The sequence below is a fragment of the Asterias rubens genome, chromosome 8 (genome assembly GCF_902459465.1).
Source record: "Asterias rubens chromosome 8, eAstRub1.3, whole genome shotgun sequence".
NCBI classification, from domain to species: Eukaryota; Metazoa; Echinodermata; class Asteroidea; order Forcipulatida; family Asteriidae; genus Asterias; species Asterias rubens.
This window is the reverse complement of record NC_047069.1, coordinates 12,993,855-13,010,948: the sequence shown is the minus strand read 5'-3', so window position 1 is coordinate 13,010,948 and position 17,094 is coordinate 12,993,855. Positions and strand designations below refer to the sequence as shown.

Here is a 17,094-nt window from a genome sequence, read left to right as displayed (position 1 = left end):
AAAACTAAGGGCTAGTCCCAAGTTAGGAAGAGTAACTCGTCCTATGGCTCGAGATCAGACTAGTCCCAACTCTTTGTGAGATCCATCCCGGGACACGTTTGGCAATTACTCAAATTATATAACATAAAAATTTACTTGGTAAAGAGCAACAGAGAGCTGTTGATAGTATAAAACATTGTTAGAACCGGCTCCCTCTGAAGTAACGTAGCTTTTGAGGAAACTTCTCACGAAAATATTTGAATCTGAGAAAGACTTCAGGCCTGAAGCCTTTCTGATGCATCTGAAAGCACACACATTTGTGCACCAAGGGTGTTTTTCTTTCATTATTTTATGCAACTTCGATGACCCATTTGAGCCCAAATTTTCACAGATTTTTTTATTTGTAAGCATATCTGTCGGGACACACCAAGTGAGAACACTTGTTTTTGACAATTACCAAACGTGTCCAGCGCCTTTAAAAAGAACCCATGGTCACTTCCGGTGGTGTTAGAACTCAACTTGGCTATAGATTACACAGAGGCCCTGTTGCCCCTCCTGGACTTAATGCCCTCTCGAAAATTCTCAAAGACTCCAACACTTTTCTAATAAGAGTGTTCTTTGGAATAGGAAAATGGCCTTACCCTCTGAAAATAAGTGGTAGCAAGCCATGTTAGTCAGGTAATTGCACAGAGGACAATAAATTGTGAAGATGAAGTACTTGCTACTTAAGCTCATGCAGATATTTATTTATAATCATATTTATTATAGTTATTTATATAACTAGTTAGTAATAAGGGAATAAAAGGGTAGCGGCGAGTTCTTAAATGGCTGTTTGAAACCGGCAGGGTCGTTGCTGTGTGATAAATGATAAAGGGCCTTTATCACACGGCAACGACGACGGCAAGGTTTTAAACGGTTGATTAAGAACGAGTCACTACTCTTTTATTCCTATTCATAAATGCCTTTTTGTTAAAGAAATGTTAAAAAATACAATTAGAGACACTTTAACAATTGAAAATTTGAGGTTTGAAATATTTTTTCCAAAAACTTTGTGAAGAATCTGTTTGATGCGCATGGGTTGTGCGTACGCACGCACCTGTGCATTATGTAAGCGTGCGCGCTTATCATGCGGCTATTAATTGTGTTGCGTGTGATACTCTTGCGCGCCCGACATGCGGAAGCCAGTCGGTTATAAACTTCTCCAGCTGGTCATTATCAACCGTTTAAACACCCCCACGTGACGCGCTCTCCACCAATAGGAGTAGCGAAACTGTCTGGGGTATTTATGAGTAGTAATTAAAGTGCTACATGTTTTTTTCCTCTAAAAGCTAAGACAGAGTCTGAATTCAGACAAAAAAACCTGAAATTTCAGACCTGTTTATGTCAAGTAGCAAATGAATTGTGAAATTACATACATGTACAACTACCAATTTTTAATCAACACTTACCCATACACATACACCATCGCGTGACCGACTATAAACAGGCCTTTAGAAAACGCCAAGGCTTATGTGGTACTTGCCTTTCTGCCCTAACCATGTACCAGGCCTGATACTGCACGGAGGCAACAAAGGCGATTGCACCCATGCCCCTGGTCATTGCTTTGGTGCCCTTGAAATGCTCCAGTTAGAAATTTACAATTTCCTCACAGGGTGCCCTTTACAAAGGAGTAACATTCCTTGGTGCCCTTGCCCTTTCAAAAATTACGTATACAGTCATGATGTACCATATTAAGAGCTGTGGATCTTTAATCATGTGGTTGCCATTACTCTCGAAAGACTTCTACAGCCTAAGGTTAAAATTGTCTTCACTATAAAACAATCATTAGTAAGTTGGTTAGTCACAAAGGGGTGGTTAAGTGGGGATGACAAGACAGCATGCTGGATAAAAACTACCGCGACTAGTGACCATGCCAGTGCCTGTAGCGTCTCTAGGCCAACACTTACAAGCTTGTATACGCCTACAACCATGGACCTCCTACTGTCCCTCTTTTGTTGATACTTTTTCCCAACGGCTCCCATTGGTTTTGTACACGTTTTCCAACTGTGGACCTTTCCGGAACCATGGAGTCTATTGTTCCTCTCTTGTTATAGGTCCCCGGTTTGAATGTGTATACCTACTCTATCACACATGCTGACTTAGGGAATTCTCAACATCACCTGTGAGAGATTCAACATTATAGCAGGAGTGCAACCTGTTCCTACATTTGTCACACACTGAGTGAGAGGATCAGTTTGGGGTGTCAGTTTGTGCAGGTGCATTTCAGCAGGGGGATATACTTTAGGGTCTGGCATGCACATCAGAGTGAGCAATAATAACAGTCAGGAGGTGTGAGGGTGCGATTAACATGTGACATCATCATCATCATCGACACCCACGTACCTATACTGCAAAACGTCCCTTCGTACCCAGGTTGACAACTACAGACAAAACCGTTGATAATGTCAACGCAGTTGACACCGTGTTCCCCACACGGCCCTGACAGACACTCGTTAATATTATTGTCGCACGTCTTGCCGTCCCAGCCAGGGGGGCATTCGCACCTGAAGTCAAGGCCAACGTTGTAGCAGGTACCCTGGTTGGTGCATGGGGAGCTTGTGCAACCCAGCACATCTTCAAGATGTGGACGGAGGTGTGTTAAACGGATTTAGGAACAAAAATCAACTGGTTAGAACAACAGACAGGATGCAAAAAAATATGACTTGCAGTGATATCATAATGCAAATTCATATTCTTCTTTTGTAGTCTCATTTTTTTTCAGTGACTTTTATTAGTCTTTAAGTTTTTGTACTTAATTTGGGTACTTTTTGTAACACAAATCACATCGTCCACATATTTACATTAAACTCGCGATTTGAAGATAATGATAGTAGAAAGCTTTCCCTAAAAATATTATTTGCTGGGGTACAGTAGTTTTTGAGAAATAGTTAAAACAATGTTTTGCATGCTAAAATAATTTTCGCCTCCTGAGAAGAATATTATAAATTATATTTGTGATTAATATTTCAAAAACTGTGTGAGTGTGATGTAAATCTGTGGACATTGTGTCTAGTGTCCTACAAAATATACCCAGGCCCTTAAAGAGTTTTTAAAACAAAGTTTTGCTAATGGTGCAGTAGAAAAGGAGATGTTCAATGGTGTTCTAAAAACCATTGAACCGTTGTCGATGCAAAAGAGCTTACATCTGTCACATTTTGTTTGCCAGAAAAAGTGTTTTGTGCCAATGCATAAACCAACTATATTTGAGAAGTCAACAAACATTCATGGTTTTTATTATTAGTCTCATTTCTTCCATTATTTATTACAATACTTGACGTTTTCTTTGGTTACAGTAAAAATATGAATTTTCCTATAATAAAAAGAAAGACAAGCTTGCCTGCCCCACAATGCTCCAGGACCACATAATAGGACTGCAAGCTGTTTAGCAGTAAATGCTGCTTGAAAATTTTCTCTGGGGTGAGGCACAAGTCACAAAAATGCAAACTTACCATAACTTTTGCTGGTAACAAATTTCTGCTAAGCAATACATTTCTTTGCTTAGCAAGTTTTTGTGCTTTCGTGCACAGATGTTAAAGACAATGGACACTATTGGTAATTGTCGAAGACCTGTCTTGTCACTTGATGTATCTCAACATATGCATTAAATAACAACCCTGTGAAAATTTGAGCTCAATCAGTCATTGAAGTTGCAAGATACTATTGAAAGGAAAAAACACCCTTGTCACACAAAGTTGTGTGCTTTCAGATGCTTGATTTCGGGACCTCAAATTCTAAATCTGAGGTCTCAAAATCAAATTCGTGGAAAATTACATTACTTCAGAGGTAGCCGTTTCTCACAATGTTTTTTATTTTTACTATCAACCTCTCCCCATTATCTGTAATCAAGAAAGGTTTTATGATAATAATTATTTTGAGTAATTACCAATAGTGTCCACTGCCTTAAAATCATTATCTAGTAAACTTACCAGTAGAGTAGACCAGTTGGAACATCTCATCCACTGGGTTGGAATCACCAGAAAATGAAAAGTACAAGAAATTTGTGGTAGAGCTGACATCGTTAGGCGGTGAGAGAGATGGGCTGTCCGTTTGACAAAACTGACCCAAGAGATTGGCTGACTGGCTGGAACCATCATAGAACTGCAACCATTAAAAGTATGAGTCGTATAAAAAAGGAGAAAACAGGTGGAACAAGATCATTTATTAGATGGAAATTTGCATCGGGGATAAACAATAATAATTTTTGGTTTTACTCATAGGCATCAATGTGTGTTTAGCACTGTATACTCGGTACTTTCCCATAGTTCCGTGGTATTGATGGTCTTAATAAAAAAAATCAGCTGCCAAATTTTTGACTTTTAAAATGTACAAGCCACCATTGCACGTTATCTAACGATGCGCCTAAGCACTGTATGTCAGTGCTTTCGCGAGCTCTTTGAAAAAAAAACCATATTCGGGTGGGCTTCGAACCAACGAACTTTGCAATTCTGAGATCGTTTATGTTGGATTTGAAACTAAAGTGGGAGTACAATCAAGTGAGGTTTGCGGTAGCACCAAACAACCCTCTTTTCAGTAAGTGGTGGTTCTGAGAAGAACCAGTGGTTGACATAATAACGCTAGCTTAGTATGCTCTAATTGTCTTCATACCGATTGAAACGACGAGTTGTCAAAAACCAGTTCGGGTCAGAATGACTACTACTCAAAATAAACTTGGTGCTACCGAAAAAACCTCACCCGAGTCTAAATAAAAAAATAGTAAAAACAAAAAAAAAACTCATGACACTTTTTATAAACGGTTTCCGTTTTCATAAGATACAAATAAATTTGTTAATCTTAACATACTGTCAAAATAATAAAAGACCCAAATAAATTTAAAGTTAAACCAGAATTAAAGTTTGAGATGAAGAATACTTGTTGCCAGGCAAAATAAAGGCAGTGGACACTATTGGTAATTACTCAACATAATTAATAGCATAAAACCTTTCTTGGTAACGAGTAATGGGGAGAAGTTGATAGTATAAAACATTGTGAGAAACACAAGGGTGTTTTTTTCGTTCACTATTATCTCGCAACTTCGACGACTGATTGAGCTCAAATTTTCACAGGTTTGATATTTTATGCATATGTTGAGATACACCAACTGTAAAGGCTAGTCTTTGACAATGGGAGACTTTCTGGGACGATAGAGGGCAGCAGACTTACCGGGTAAATCCATTGTTCTCAGAATTATGCGCATGTTCAGAACTACGTAAACAATGGAAATTTACCCGGTATGTCTGCTGCCGCCTAGCGTTGGAAAGTCTCCTATTAGGCCTACCAATAGTGTCCACTGCCTTTAACTCTAGAGACAAGGCATTGCAAAGATGTTCAAAACTACTGGCCTCGAACTACTCGTCCAGTGTAATATTCGAGGCCCTGTTTATAAAGATCATGTAATGGCAAAAACATTTCAGGCCGTTTACCAATGGCATTTATTCTTTACACCCTCATCAACAAGCGTAATGATGACAACATCACAACGAGACAGGAAATATGCAACAGGTGGGACCACGGCATCGGTCTCTTTCAACAAGGAGAGGTGTTTTTGTCTTAAAGGAAATGAGAGCCCTCACGTCGCACTCCGTAGACAGGTGCAAAACTGCCACTGCAAGGATGAACCATTGTCTCTTATTATCTCAAAATGATTTTGAGTGAAGGTGTTTCTTTCGGTTCAATTTTTGTAATCTTTGTTTCTTGTCACGTTCGATTGTTCTTCGCAGTGCAGTGGGATCACCAGACGGGGAGGGGCTTAAGCCCGCCCCAGAACTATTGCCATCCCTCCCCTCATTTTGAAGACATGGCAAAGGAGGGGCACCATGGTAGAGCAGGGGCACCATGGCAAACGACAGGCAACTGAGGCCATGGCTTGGTCCATGTACTTCCATGCCTAACCTTAAATGATACATTTAACAGTGGTCAGGTTGGACTAGTGGTTTCTTTCCTCGCCTTCCACCTCTAGGACACTGGTTCCAATCCTGCCGAGGGCACCATGTTAGGATTGGGTTTTCAGTCCCCACCTGATAATGCCGGGGTTTTCCCTGGAATAGCTCTCACAAGTTTTCCACCCATATCAATATAAACCACAAGGGAAACTGAAAATGGGTACATGTTAAAATAAGTTTGGGGTTGAACAAAGAAAAATTGACTAGATTGCGAATCGAACCAACGAACTCTGGATTACATGCCGGCGCTCTAACAACTGAGAAATTTAGTGCTATATAAGTGGTCTTCCTATAAATATCAATATCTTTTTACCACCAACATCTAAAACTGAAACTTCCTCTCTTGTCTTCTCTCCATTGTTTACTCGCCTGTATAGTGATTTAGTTCACTTTTTCTGAGAACCAATCAAAATAATTAAATAATTAAACCTAACCCCCAATTCCTTGTGCCCCCCCTTCGTACCTGGATGTTAGACGCTGCACAGTCGTTGTTCAGAAGCAATTTGTCAAAGTTAACATTGATGCGGTGACCGGGGTCTGTCTGCAACAGCCAGCCACAGCTGATGTCACCTGGGTAGATGTCTGGGTACAAAGGGCTCTCGATGAACCCACTGCCTCCCACTGGTACAGTGATCGTCTGGCCAGAGCATACACCTGTGATGAATCAGATCATTTATTTCAGAGATTTTTTTTTTGAGAAATAGGTAAAGATGTTCAATTCATGTTAAAGGAACACGTTGCCTTGGATCGGTCGAGTTGGTCTTTGAAAAGCGTCCTGTAACCAGTTGTTATAACATCGATATGGTTAGAACGATGTTGTAAAAGTAGAATACAATGATCTACACAAATATGCCTTGAAATTGCGTGGTTTTGGTTTAAACTCGTCGACAAACACGGTCGGCCATTTATGGGAGTCAAAACTTTGACTCCCATAAATGGCCGACCGTGTTAGTGCGCAACGTAAAATGAAAACCGTGCAATTTTGAGTGATACTTTTGTGGATCATCATATTCTACTTTTAAAATATCTTTCTAACCATATGCATTTCATAACAAACTGTTTCAAAAGCTTTTCATAGACCAACTCGTCCGATCCAAGGCAACGTGTTCCTTTAAGGTGAGACCTAGCAGCACTTGTACATTGCAGTACGCCATTTGTGCGTTAGATTTTAATAATGTCTGGTAAAATTACGTACTTGGTCACAAGTTACCACTTCAAAATAGAAAACTATTGTGCAAGTTTGCCCCAAACGACATTCACATGTGAGGCTGGTACTCGTATAGGGAGAAGAAGAACAAGGCTAAAAAGCCACTCTTTGTATGGGGCTACAAGAAGAAAAAATTATTAAGAACGCAGGGGAGCTGAAGGTAGGAATTGATATTCCTCTCAAAACAGTCTATATAGATGGAGGGGCTAGGGAAACATACACCAGGCAGGGAGTTCCAAAGAGATGCAGTATGTGGTATAAAGCTGATGGAATGGCTCGTTGTTCCACATCTCAGCAGATCAAGAGTGTGGGTGAGAAGAAGCAGAAAGTCTGGTTTCACGCTCTTGAACTAAAACTACAAGAAGCAAAATATACCTGTATATAAAATCTTGAAACCTGCAAAGGTGGCTGTGTCGTCCGAATGAAAATGAAGAACCAAAGAGTGGCCACTGGATAGAAGTGGCGTTGAAAATCCATCATCGCAGAAAGTTTCACCACTGAGGAGTGGAGCATTGGTGTTTTCTCCATCATAAATCTGTCAAATACAATTTCAATTTATTTAGATACTCTTATTAAATTGATCATCAAAAAACAAATTTAAATATCAATTGGTATTGATGGTATTCATTTAGGGTTTACCCATATACACCGATGTGTGCTAGCACTGTATTACTCGGGTGGGATTCGAACCAACTGCCTTTGCAATTCTAGAGCAGTGTCATTACGAACTAGACCACCCAGATTGCCCGATAGCTAGAGGCAGTTTGAATCCTATGTTTTAGCAGCGGGTACTGCTAAACGATTGTGTGTAAGCATTATATACTCAGTACTTTCCCAAGTTCTGTGGTATTGATGGCCAAATTTTCCTGCATATCAGTCACAGCTTATCTGACTTTCAAAATGTGCAAAGCCACCACTGCATGTTATCTAACAATGCGCTATTATCTGGTGAATTTCTTGAGATCATCATGCGTGATTTTTTTGCCAAAGAGGTTAAGCTTTCTGATAATGCCATTATAGACATTGTTGACACAAGCATACAATACAAACTTTGAATCATAATTTGGTGATTTGAGCGACTGTACAGCGCCAATAGACCAAGCACCCTTTAAAAAGCCATTGGACCCTTTCGGTAAAAAGTATTGTCCAAGGCCCCCACTTTGTGTATCACAACTTCTTATAAAATAACAAGCCTGTGAACATTTAGGGCTTTAATTAGGCTGAATCGGTCATCGGAGTCGGGAGAAAATAACGAGAAAACCAACCCTGGTACCTGCACGTTTCGCCGTGTCATGACATGTGTTTAAATAATTTGCGTAATTCTCAATATCGAGAATTGATATTATTGTTTTACTGTTTTCTCAAAAAGTAAAGCATTTCATGGAATAATATTTCAAGAGAAGTCTTTCACCATTACCTTCTGTTAACCCTGTAAGTTATTTGTAAATCTGTGATTTTTTTTTTTTTTCTGTACCGAAAGGGTCCAGGGAAGGTATAGCGCCTACATTTGGTACTCACACTTAAAAATAATGGGGTTATTGGCCCAGCTTTTGATGGTATATAAAGCAGTTTGAGAAACATTTATTTTTGAAGTGATGTAGGCCTAAACCAAAAAGTTTAATGTAAAATTTGAATCTGAGATTGGGTAAAATGTGTCCACCCTTTGAAATTAAATTTTCACATGTTTAGTTTTTCGATTTGCCCCCTTCCCTTTCTAAAAACAAGTTTGTAGGAAAAGGATGGGATGTTATTTTAAGTCACAAGTTGACATGGTTAATAAGGTAAGAAAGAAACAATTGTAATTTGTAATTGTAATTTACCAATGTTTACAACGGATAAATTGGTGGCGAGGTGCGTACAATTTGCCCATAATATCCCTAAGGTAAGAAGTTTGTTGCAGTACTCGACCGTTACAGAAACTATCTGTGCCTCACAGTCCGGCAGCAGTGCTCCTAAATGCTAATAATTGCTGGCAATGGAGGTTCATCATATTATATGAGCAGATATAAATAGCAGACGATCTAAATGACGGTATAGAGTAAGAGTCAACAAGAATCAAGATGGCTTATTTAATATTCTTTTCGAACTGTTTGGTTTGGTCGTCAATTTTCCTGTGTTTCTGGCGAAACTCAAACGACATGAATCATGATACGTGTGTAGGGGCCTACCATACGGCATTATACATGACATTTTCCCAAACTTACCAGTGGCTTATTTGACATTTTGACATCTATTTTGGAGCAACTTTTATACGAATACAAAACTACACACGACGTCCACACACGACACAAGGAAGTACACAGTGAATGATTTGCATAATTCATGCACATCTTGCTTTTTGCGCATGTGCATTGCTTGGTTTCAGACTGCTTACCACCTGTCAACTGATTGGTTGGTAAAGCTACATTTTCATTGGTGGAAAGTCCAAGAAGAAAAAAAACATTTCATGCTTACCTTGAGAAAATCATAACAAACATCATTTGCAGGACCTTCCAATTCAAATGAATCTGCAGTCAATTGTATCCGATTCCCATGGGCCATCATGATCTGCCAGTAGCAGTCTTGTTTGTTGGTGTAGGTGGCTGCCACACCGAAGTTGGCCGTCTTGACGTGGCCCGTCCATGCCGTTAAGGTACCATTAGGGGCCGGACATTGATAAGATTCGGCAACTGTAATACCAATATACAGACAAAACAATTATTCATAAATACCTCATACAGTTTCGCTACTCCTATAGGTGGAGAGCGCACGTGGGTGTGTATAAGCCTTTGTTTATGACCAGTAAAAAGTGTTGAAACACGCGAGCTTGCACCTGTTCTTATAAGACAGTTTCTTCATTCCTATTGGTCGAGAGCAACGGCTGAAACAGTTGTGCCACATCACGCGATACGCGCGACGCGCACAGCATTCCCTTGTAAGGAGTTGTTTACCCGAGGGCGGCGGAGGGCTTTACCATTTCATAGCTGGAGGGGTGTTGTGTTTAAAGAAATCATTGAACAATTATAACTTTTGATTTTTTTTCCTACTTTTTGACCAAAAAGTGTTGATGTTTTTGACCGAAAAGGTATTTATGAATGGGCATCAAAGTGTTTTGAATCGGTTTTCAACTAGTGGTTTAAACCCGCCGAGGCCTGGTTCGTGATAATTTACATCGACTTCGTCTCGGTAAAATTATCAAGAACCAGGCCTCGTCGGGATTAGACCACTAGTTGAAAACCTCTTCACCACACATTGATTCACGTTGAATCTTTTTCATTATGCTATGAGTCAATTTCGAAATATTGTCTGGGAAGAAACTATAAATAACTTTAGTAAACTTGCGGGTACAACCACACTCTTTTTCTGTGAGTGTTGGCTCTGAGAGGAGCCGGTGTGGTCTCGACGTTTTGAAGAGTATCTGCTCGTCTTCAGGAGAAATAGTGTTTGTTTTAGAAAATAGCTCACACATCTGGCTCTTTATACAATGATTACAGTGGCCATTGTTATGCCGAAATGGCTCTTCAGTTGGAAAATCTTGAAATGACTAAAAAATTAATGGGCCACCGAGGGCAAAGCATCATGGCAACATACATGACAGTAGGCCATGGCCTCCGTGTAATTTCAGGCGATGCAAATTTTTAGTTAACTTTGTTATAATACACTTTTACCTTTATTTACCAACATTGACCAAGTTATGTTTGATGAGCAGCCCTGGGTATCACGAAATATATATATACTATAACTTTGATAATGAAACGTGTAAAACCATTTTGGGGCGGGGCAGGTTGGCAAAACTCGCGGCTCACGGTGAATGTGGCATGCAACAGAAGGGTCTTGAAGGGTCTTACTATAGGAGGACCATACTTTTAAAGGCACTGGACACTATTGGTAATTAATCAAAATAATTATTAGCATAAAACCTTACTTGGTATATGGGCAGCTGTTGATAGTAGAAAACATTGTGAGAAACGGCTCCCTCTGAAGTAACGTAGTTTTCGAGAAAGAAGTAATTCTCCACGAATTTGATGTCCAGACCTCAGATTTAGAATTTGAGGTCTCGAAATCAAGCACCTGAAAGCACACAACTTCGTTTGACAAGGGTATTTTGTTTTCTTTCATTATTATCTCGCAACCTCGACGACCGATTGAGCTCAAATTTTCACAGGGTTGTTATTTTGCGCATATGTTGAGATACACCAAGTGAGAAGACTGGTCTTTCACAATTACCAATAGTGTCCAGTGTCTTTATCAAAGCTGCAAGTTAAGTATAACATTGATGAGCACAACAAAAATAATGCTCCAGAAATAGGTAACCAGTCAAATAACATTATCATGTTATTTTGTTCCATCTGTGACTGGTATCCAGCTTATTTTCGCTTAGTAGAAAACTGTAAAAATTTCTGCTCCAGAGCTTTAATTATATTGATCCACGCTGAGATGTGCCTTAAGAATAAGAATGAATCCTGGTTTTTATTATATAAGTTGTAAACTATGGTTTTGGAGGTGACCGATTCTCCTCATCAGCCCCCCCCCCCCCCAAAAAAAAAGGCAGTAAGAAAGAAAAATAAAATTAAAATAAAAATGGTTTCTCGACCAAATTCAACCAAACTCGTTCATTTAACACCCGGCTTATTACATTTCTTTTCAAAATTAATGCTCCATTGGATTAGCATTCAAAAGTCAAATGGAGTTATTCACTTTCACCAGATAAGCATTTACTGTCAAATAAGATCTTTCAATTACATTTAATTTCGCAATTTTTTTTCATTTCGTAAAAACTTAAGCCGGCAGCAAGTGCTGATCTACCATTAAATTTCATCAACATTTAATTTAACTTAAGAATTGTCAAAGTGTTGTCTTTGAATGTCTAACTAAAAAAGGCTTAAATGAAATACAACGTTTGAAGCGAACATGAATGAGAAAAATGAAACCGTAGTGCACAAAAACGAAATTGAATGCATTAATAACTCAAGAAATCCTATAGTTTGAGTGGATTTGGGGAAATGCGTGCCGAAATTGTCCGGGAAATCCTATAACAAACCCAGAAATCTTCGAAGGATAATCTCTGGAGGTAAATAATGAAATCGGGGGAAATCCCATAAGCCTATAGAAACAATGTTGCAGCAAGAGCCAACATTCCTCCCCAATTTTTTGGGGCGAGGCTGATGTTTGGTAAAACCGTAAAAGCACTGGCAAATAATATAGGTTTTCTCTTGGTCAATTTCGGCAAATGAGCAGCCAATTAATTTAACCACCAAGCTATTCTAGTTCGCTCGAAACCGAATGCTACTGAAAATGGTCATTCGATTTAACACAATAATGATTCAATTTCAAAGTGCTAAAGGAATTTGACTCGACTCTAAACGACATTGAATGGCCGAATTCTGAATTTGAAACGCAGTAACAACTGGAGAGGCAAAACAGCTTCAATTCGAACGCATGAAAATGAAATTGACTGCTCATGTTGCCGAATTTGACCGAGAAAACTTACAAAAGTAACTTAGCGTTATGTAGGAAATTCGTCCGTTTGGTATCACTCTTGAAATTATTAAGGGTACAAACTTACTTGGTAAAAAGTACTGCAGCTTTCGATATACAGAATTTTGACTAATTTTACTTTAAAGTAATTTGTTTGTGGAAGAAATATATATTATCAGTTTAGTATCCCCTAAAATTTTAATCTGAGAAGCGTTAGCTTCAGTAGGCTAACGTATTCCAGATTGTGTATATTCCACTAACGGATTATTCTTCCAGGATGGACATAATCGTTTCAGATAAATAAAAAAAAATCAAACGCGACCACCTTTGAAAATTTCACAGGTTACTTTTAACCATTATATCTATAAACGCAAAGTATACATTTGGTTTTTATTTTTACCTCTCGAATGTCTAAATGCAATATGTGTGTAAATGTATGTAAAATTCCGATTCAAAGGGTGGTCGCGTTTGCAACAAATCCTGAGCGAAAAATTGCCACGCAGGAAGAATAATCCCAACACACTCTAAGAAGCGTTACGCGGTATACCACTACACCATTATTACCGCAAACTTCCAAAGCTGCTGCACTTCTTACCACGATATGTATTGCCAATCATTTTGCTAGAGTCATAAACAATCGTTTACAGAATAATCAAACGGTTTAATAAAAACAAGGATAGGCCTTAGTATACTTTTTCCCTTAAAGGCACTGGACACGCTTGGTATGATTGTCTAACACCAGTATTCTCGCTTGGTGTATCCAAACATAATTATGAATAAAATAATTTTCCTCATCAAGTGGTCATCGAATTTGCAAGAAAAGAAAACAAAAAAACAGTTGCATTACTTTGTGTGCTTTCAGATGCATAATTAAAGGCATCCAGCTGGTCTTTTATTATTTCAGTGAGAAATCATGACCTCTTTCTCAAAAAACTATATGTTACTTTAGAGGGAGCTGTTTCTCACAATGTTTTATACTATCAACAGCAGCTCTCCATTGCCCCAAGTAAGTTTGATGCTAGCAATTATTTTGAGTAATTACCAATAGTGTCCGGTGCCGTTAACATTAATCTTACCGGTTAAATCTCCTTGGCAAGCCAGAAGAAGACACAATGAGAAGAAGATGGACCACTTGCGTCTCTCCATACGCTCATCTGCAGAAAAGTTACAGAAAATAAGGATCATACACTCAGCACCTGATGTAGACAAAAGTACTCAACTCTAATCGGTAATTCGGTGTGTGAATATCTAGACTATTATACCAGCTAACAATGTCTAGTTGTTTAATGAAGACCAGGTTGTGAAACAGTTTTGCAATGTGTACTACGAATTCGAGTATACAATTCTCAACGATGTCACCACCGCGGCGAAACTATACTGAAAGAGAGAGTTGCCGAATACGAATATCCTGCAACATCAAAAGAGGGGTGTTTATTCCACACAGACTTCATTAAAATGAAAGGAAACAGAATAAATGAATCTACTTACAGACATCGAGGAACCGACCGGGAGAGGGACCGGTATCACCCGGGGCAATTCCCTCGCTGGTTACCCCTTCATCCATCTCCGCTCCAGGCGCTCGCGGGCAAACTCTTTTGACTTTCTTTGTGATCGGGCTTTGAATAATAAAACAGAAATCCGTCCGGCAGTTTAGAAAACAAGAAATGTTATGGTGCTCATCAATGACAGGCTCTGTTTCTGACCGATGGGCCTGTCATGTACAGTGACGTGGGAGACAGTTATACGACTGCAGTTTGTGTCGTTGCTGTTGTCTTTATTCTCTGTTGTTCAAAACCGAGCAGATGCGGCTACCATAACAGCGCATGGATGTTACGACCAGTGATCTCACTTCGATAACTACCGCAAGAGAGGAAGTACGCAGGCAGAAACCGAATTTCCGACCGTGCTTGTCAAAAACATCTGCCAATTTGTAATAGTTTTTCCCTTTTCTTTCTTATCGACTTACCTTAATTAATCACAAGTAAGTCCAGGGATTGTCTAATGACACGAGTACTTTAAGGTTGTCTTTTGTTTCTGGTTGTTTTTTGTTTGTTTTGTTTATGTTTGTTTGTTTGTTTGTTTGTTTGTTTGTTTGTTTGTTTGTTTGTTTGTTTGTTTGTTTGTTTGTTTGTTTGTTTGTTTGTTTGTTTGTTTGTTTGTTTGTTTAGAACAGGCATATCAACACTCAAGAGGTTGGAGACCTTCAATTTCCGTTATAGTTAAACACTTGTTGGAAACCGGCTACTTTGGAAGAATCAATGTCTCAATATAATATGTATGAAACTTTAATGTTAATTAATTACGAAAACATTCTTTAATGTTCACTTTACACTGAGGATTCCTTTAACAAAATGATTGGAAGTGCTTGAAACACTACTGAAAATTGACTTCATATAAGGTTTGGACAATAATGGTTGCATTTTATCTTCAGACCATCTACATGGTTTGTAAAAAAAAAACACTCCTTTCAACAGCCTTTTCCAGAGAAAAATCTGACACATCCATAAGCTAGGCCTAAAGTTAGTGTCATAAGTAAATTACAGCAGATGGATCATTGAATCGAAGTAATGTTTGTTTAATTTCATTCTAATGTCCTAATGACTTTGTTGAATTGATTTTAAACGCGAATTAGTAAACCTGGTTTTACATTTGACACTCCAAAGTCTGTACCGTTTCTAGCGAAATGTATCTATAGACCATGTAATTTGTTGAACGGAGACCAGTCGAACGGGTCACAATGAATTATTGGCAGGCTCTGCGGACAACAGTGCGTTTAACTCGACATTGTTAGAAATAACAGCATGTATGGGCCTATTTCAGAAAAATTTTCTTTTGAAAAATTTATGTGCACTTAAAGATTATTACCGTTTTCACGAAAAGAAACTTGAGCCCCATTGCAGCAAAAACTTTATGTTCGGAGGAAACTGCGTTTGAAGTGATGTATGCATGGAACCGTTCATAATGTTTTGTTCTCATTAGGAAAGGGGTGGGGGGGGGGGGAGTGGCACTCGAAGTAATGTTTGTTTAATTTCATTCTAATGTCCTAATGACTTTGTTGAATTGATTTTAAACGCGAATTAGTAAACCTAGTTTTACATTTGACACTCCAAAGTCTGTACCGTTTCTAGCGAAATGTATCTATAGACCATGTAATTTGTTTCACAAAACAGAATGACCTTGTATAATCTAGGGCATTGTCTGGCAGGCAAGATACTGCAGCAGGGAAACTTTGTACTTTGTACAACAATTTGTGAAGTCACCACTTTTCCATACGCCACGAAATGCATATTCTTTACAAAATGCAAAGCTTAACATAAAATCAGTCCAGTATCAAGAAAAATCCCTGAGATTTACTTGTTGCGGGCACCTCCCCTTTTTTGCTCTAGGTTTTATATATTTGAGGTAGTCAAAATGATGACGTCACTTTTTGGTCGAAAACTTGTAATTCCCAAAGTATTGTGCATTGAGCATTTCCCTATAGTACACGGAAAATTTGATCGGGGGAATTTACTCTATCATCTTGCACTGTCAAGTCTGACTTAAATTGTTGGCACAAAAATGCAAAATGGCGGAATATTTTGAAATTTCGACCCATCCCCCGAGAGTGCTGGTTCAAATTAGAACTTAAAGGAACACGTTGCCTTGGATCGGACGAGTTGGTCCATAAAAAAGCGTTTGTAATCGTTTTTTATAAAATGCATATGGTTGGAAATTTAAAAGCAGAATACAATGATCCACACAAGTTTGCCTCGAAATTGCGTGGTTTTCCTTTTACTGTGCGAACTAACACGGTCGGCCATTTATGGGAGTCAAAAATTTGGCCGACCGTGTTAGTCGACGAGGTAAAAGGAAAACCGTGCAATTTCGAGGCATGTTTGTGTGGATCATTGTATTCTACTTTTACAGCATCTTTCTACCCATATGCATATTATAACAAGCGATTTTCAAAGACCAACTCGACCGATTCAAGGCAACGTGTTCCTTTAACAGGCGAATTTTTCCTTTCGGGTTCAACTCCTCAATTGAAGCCCACACTGTGGCTAAAACAAAACAAGAAACATTGAAGAAGATACTTGAAAGCAGACGAGATTTATATCTGCAACCAACACATAAACAATTTCCCCCTGTCATTGTGAATAAAAGGGCGTCATCCTCAGAAGGTGATAGAACCACCTGCATGCAGTTTTTAACGCACGGTAACGAGAATGCGCGGGAAAATGAAAGAAAAGAGGTGCGATTTGTTAGCGTGAGTTCGACCGTGGTTGTACGGAAGCAAACGTCGGCAGAGCAGCTGGAACGGAGACCAGTCGAACGGGTCACAATGAATTATTGGCAGGCTCTGCGGACAACAGTGCGTTTAACTCGACATTGTTAGAAATAACAGCATGTATGGGCCTATTTCAGAAAAATTTTCTTTTGAAAAATTTATGTGCACTTAAAGATTATTACCGTTTTCACGAAAAGAAACTTGAG

General features: G+C 38.9%; 1 protein-coding gene across 1 annotated transcript in view; it reads right to left on the bottom strand.

The window, feature by feature from the left end:
* The window catches only part of LOC117293603 (fibropellin-1-like), a 31,236-nt gene extending 21,786 nt beyond the window's left edge, over nt 1-9,450 (bottom strand). Inside the window, exons 1-4 of the mRNA XM_033775961.1 lie at nt 9,369-9,450; nt 7,540-7,699; nt 6,421-6,611; nt 3,945-4,116 (exon numbers count right to left, since the gene is read on the bottom strand). Coding sequence (XP_033631852.1) covers nt 3,945-4,116; nt 6,421-6,611; nt 7,540-7,699; nt 9,369-9,386 — 541 coding nt within the window. The 5' untranslated portion in view covers nt 9,387-9,450. The remainder of the gene's footprint in view (nt 1-3,944; nt 4,117-6,420; nt 6,612-7,539; nt 7,700-9,368) is intronic.
* Between the last annotated feature and the right edge of the window lie 7,644 nt (nt 9,451-17,094).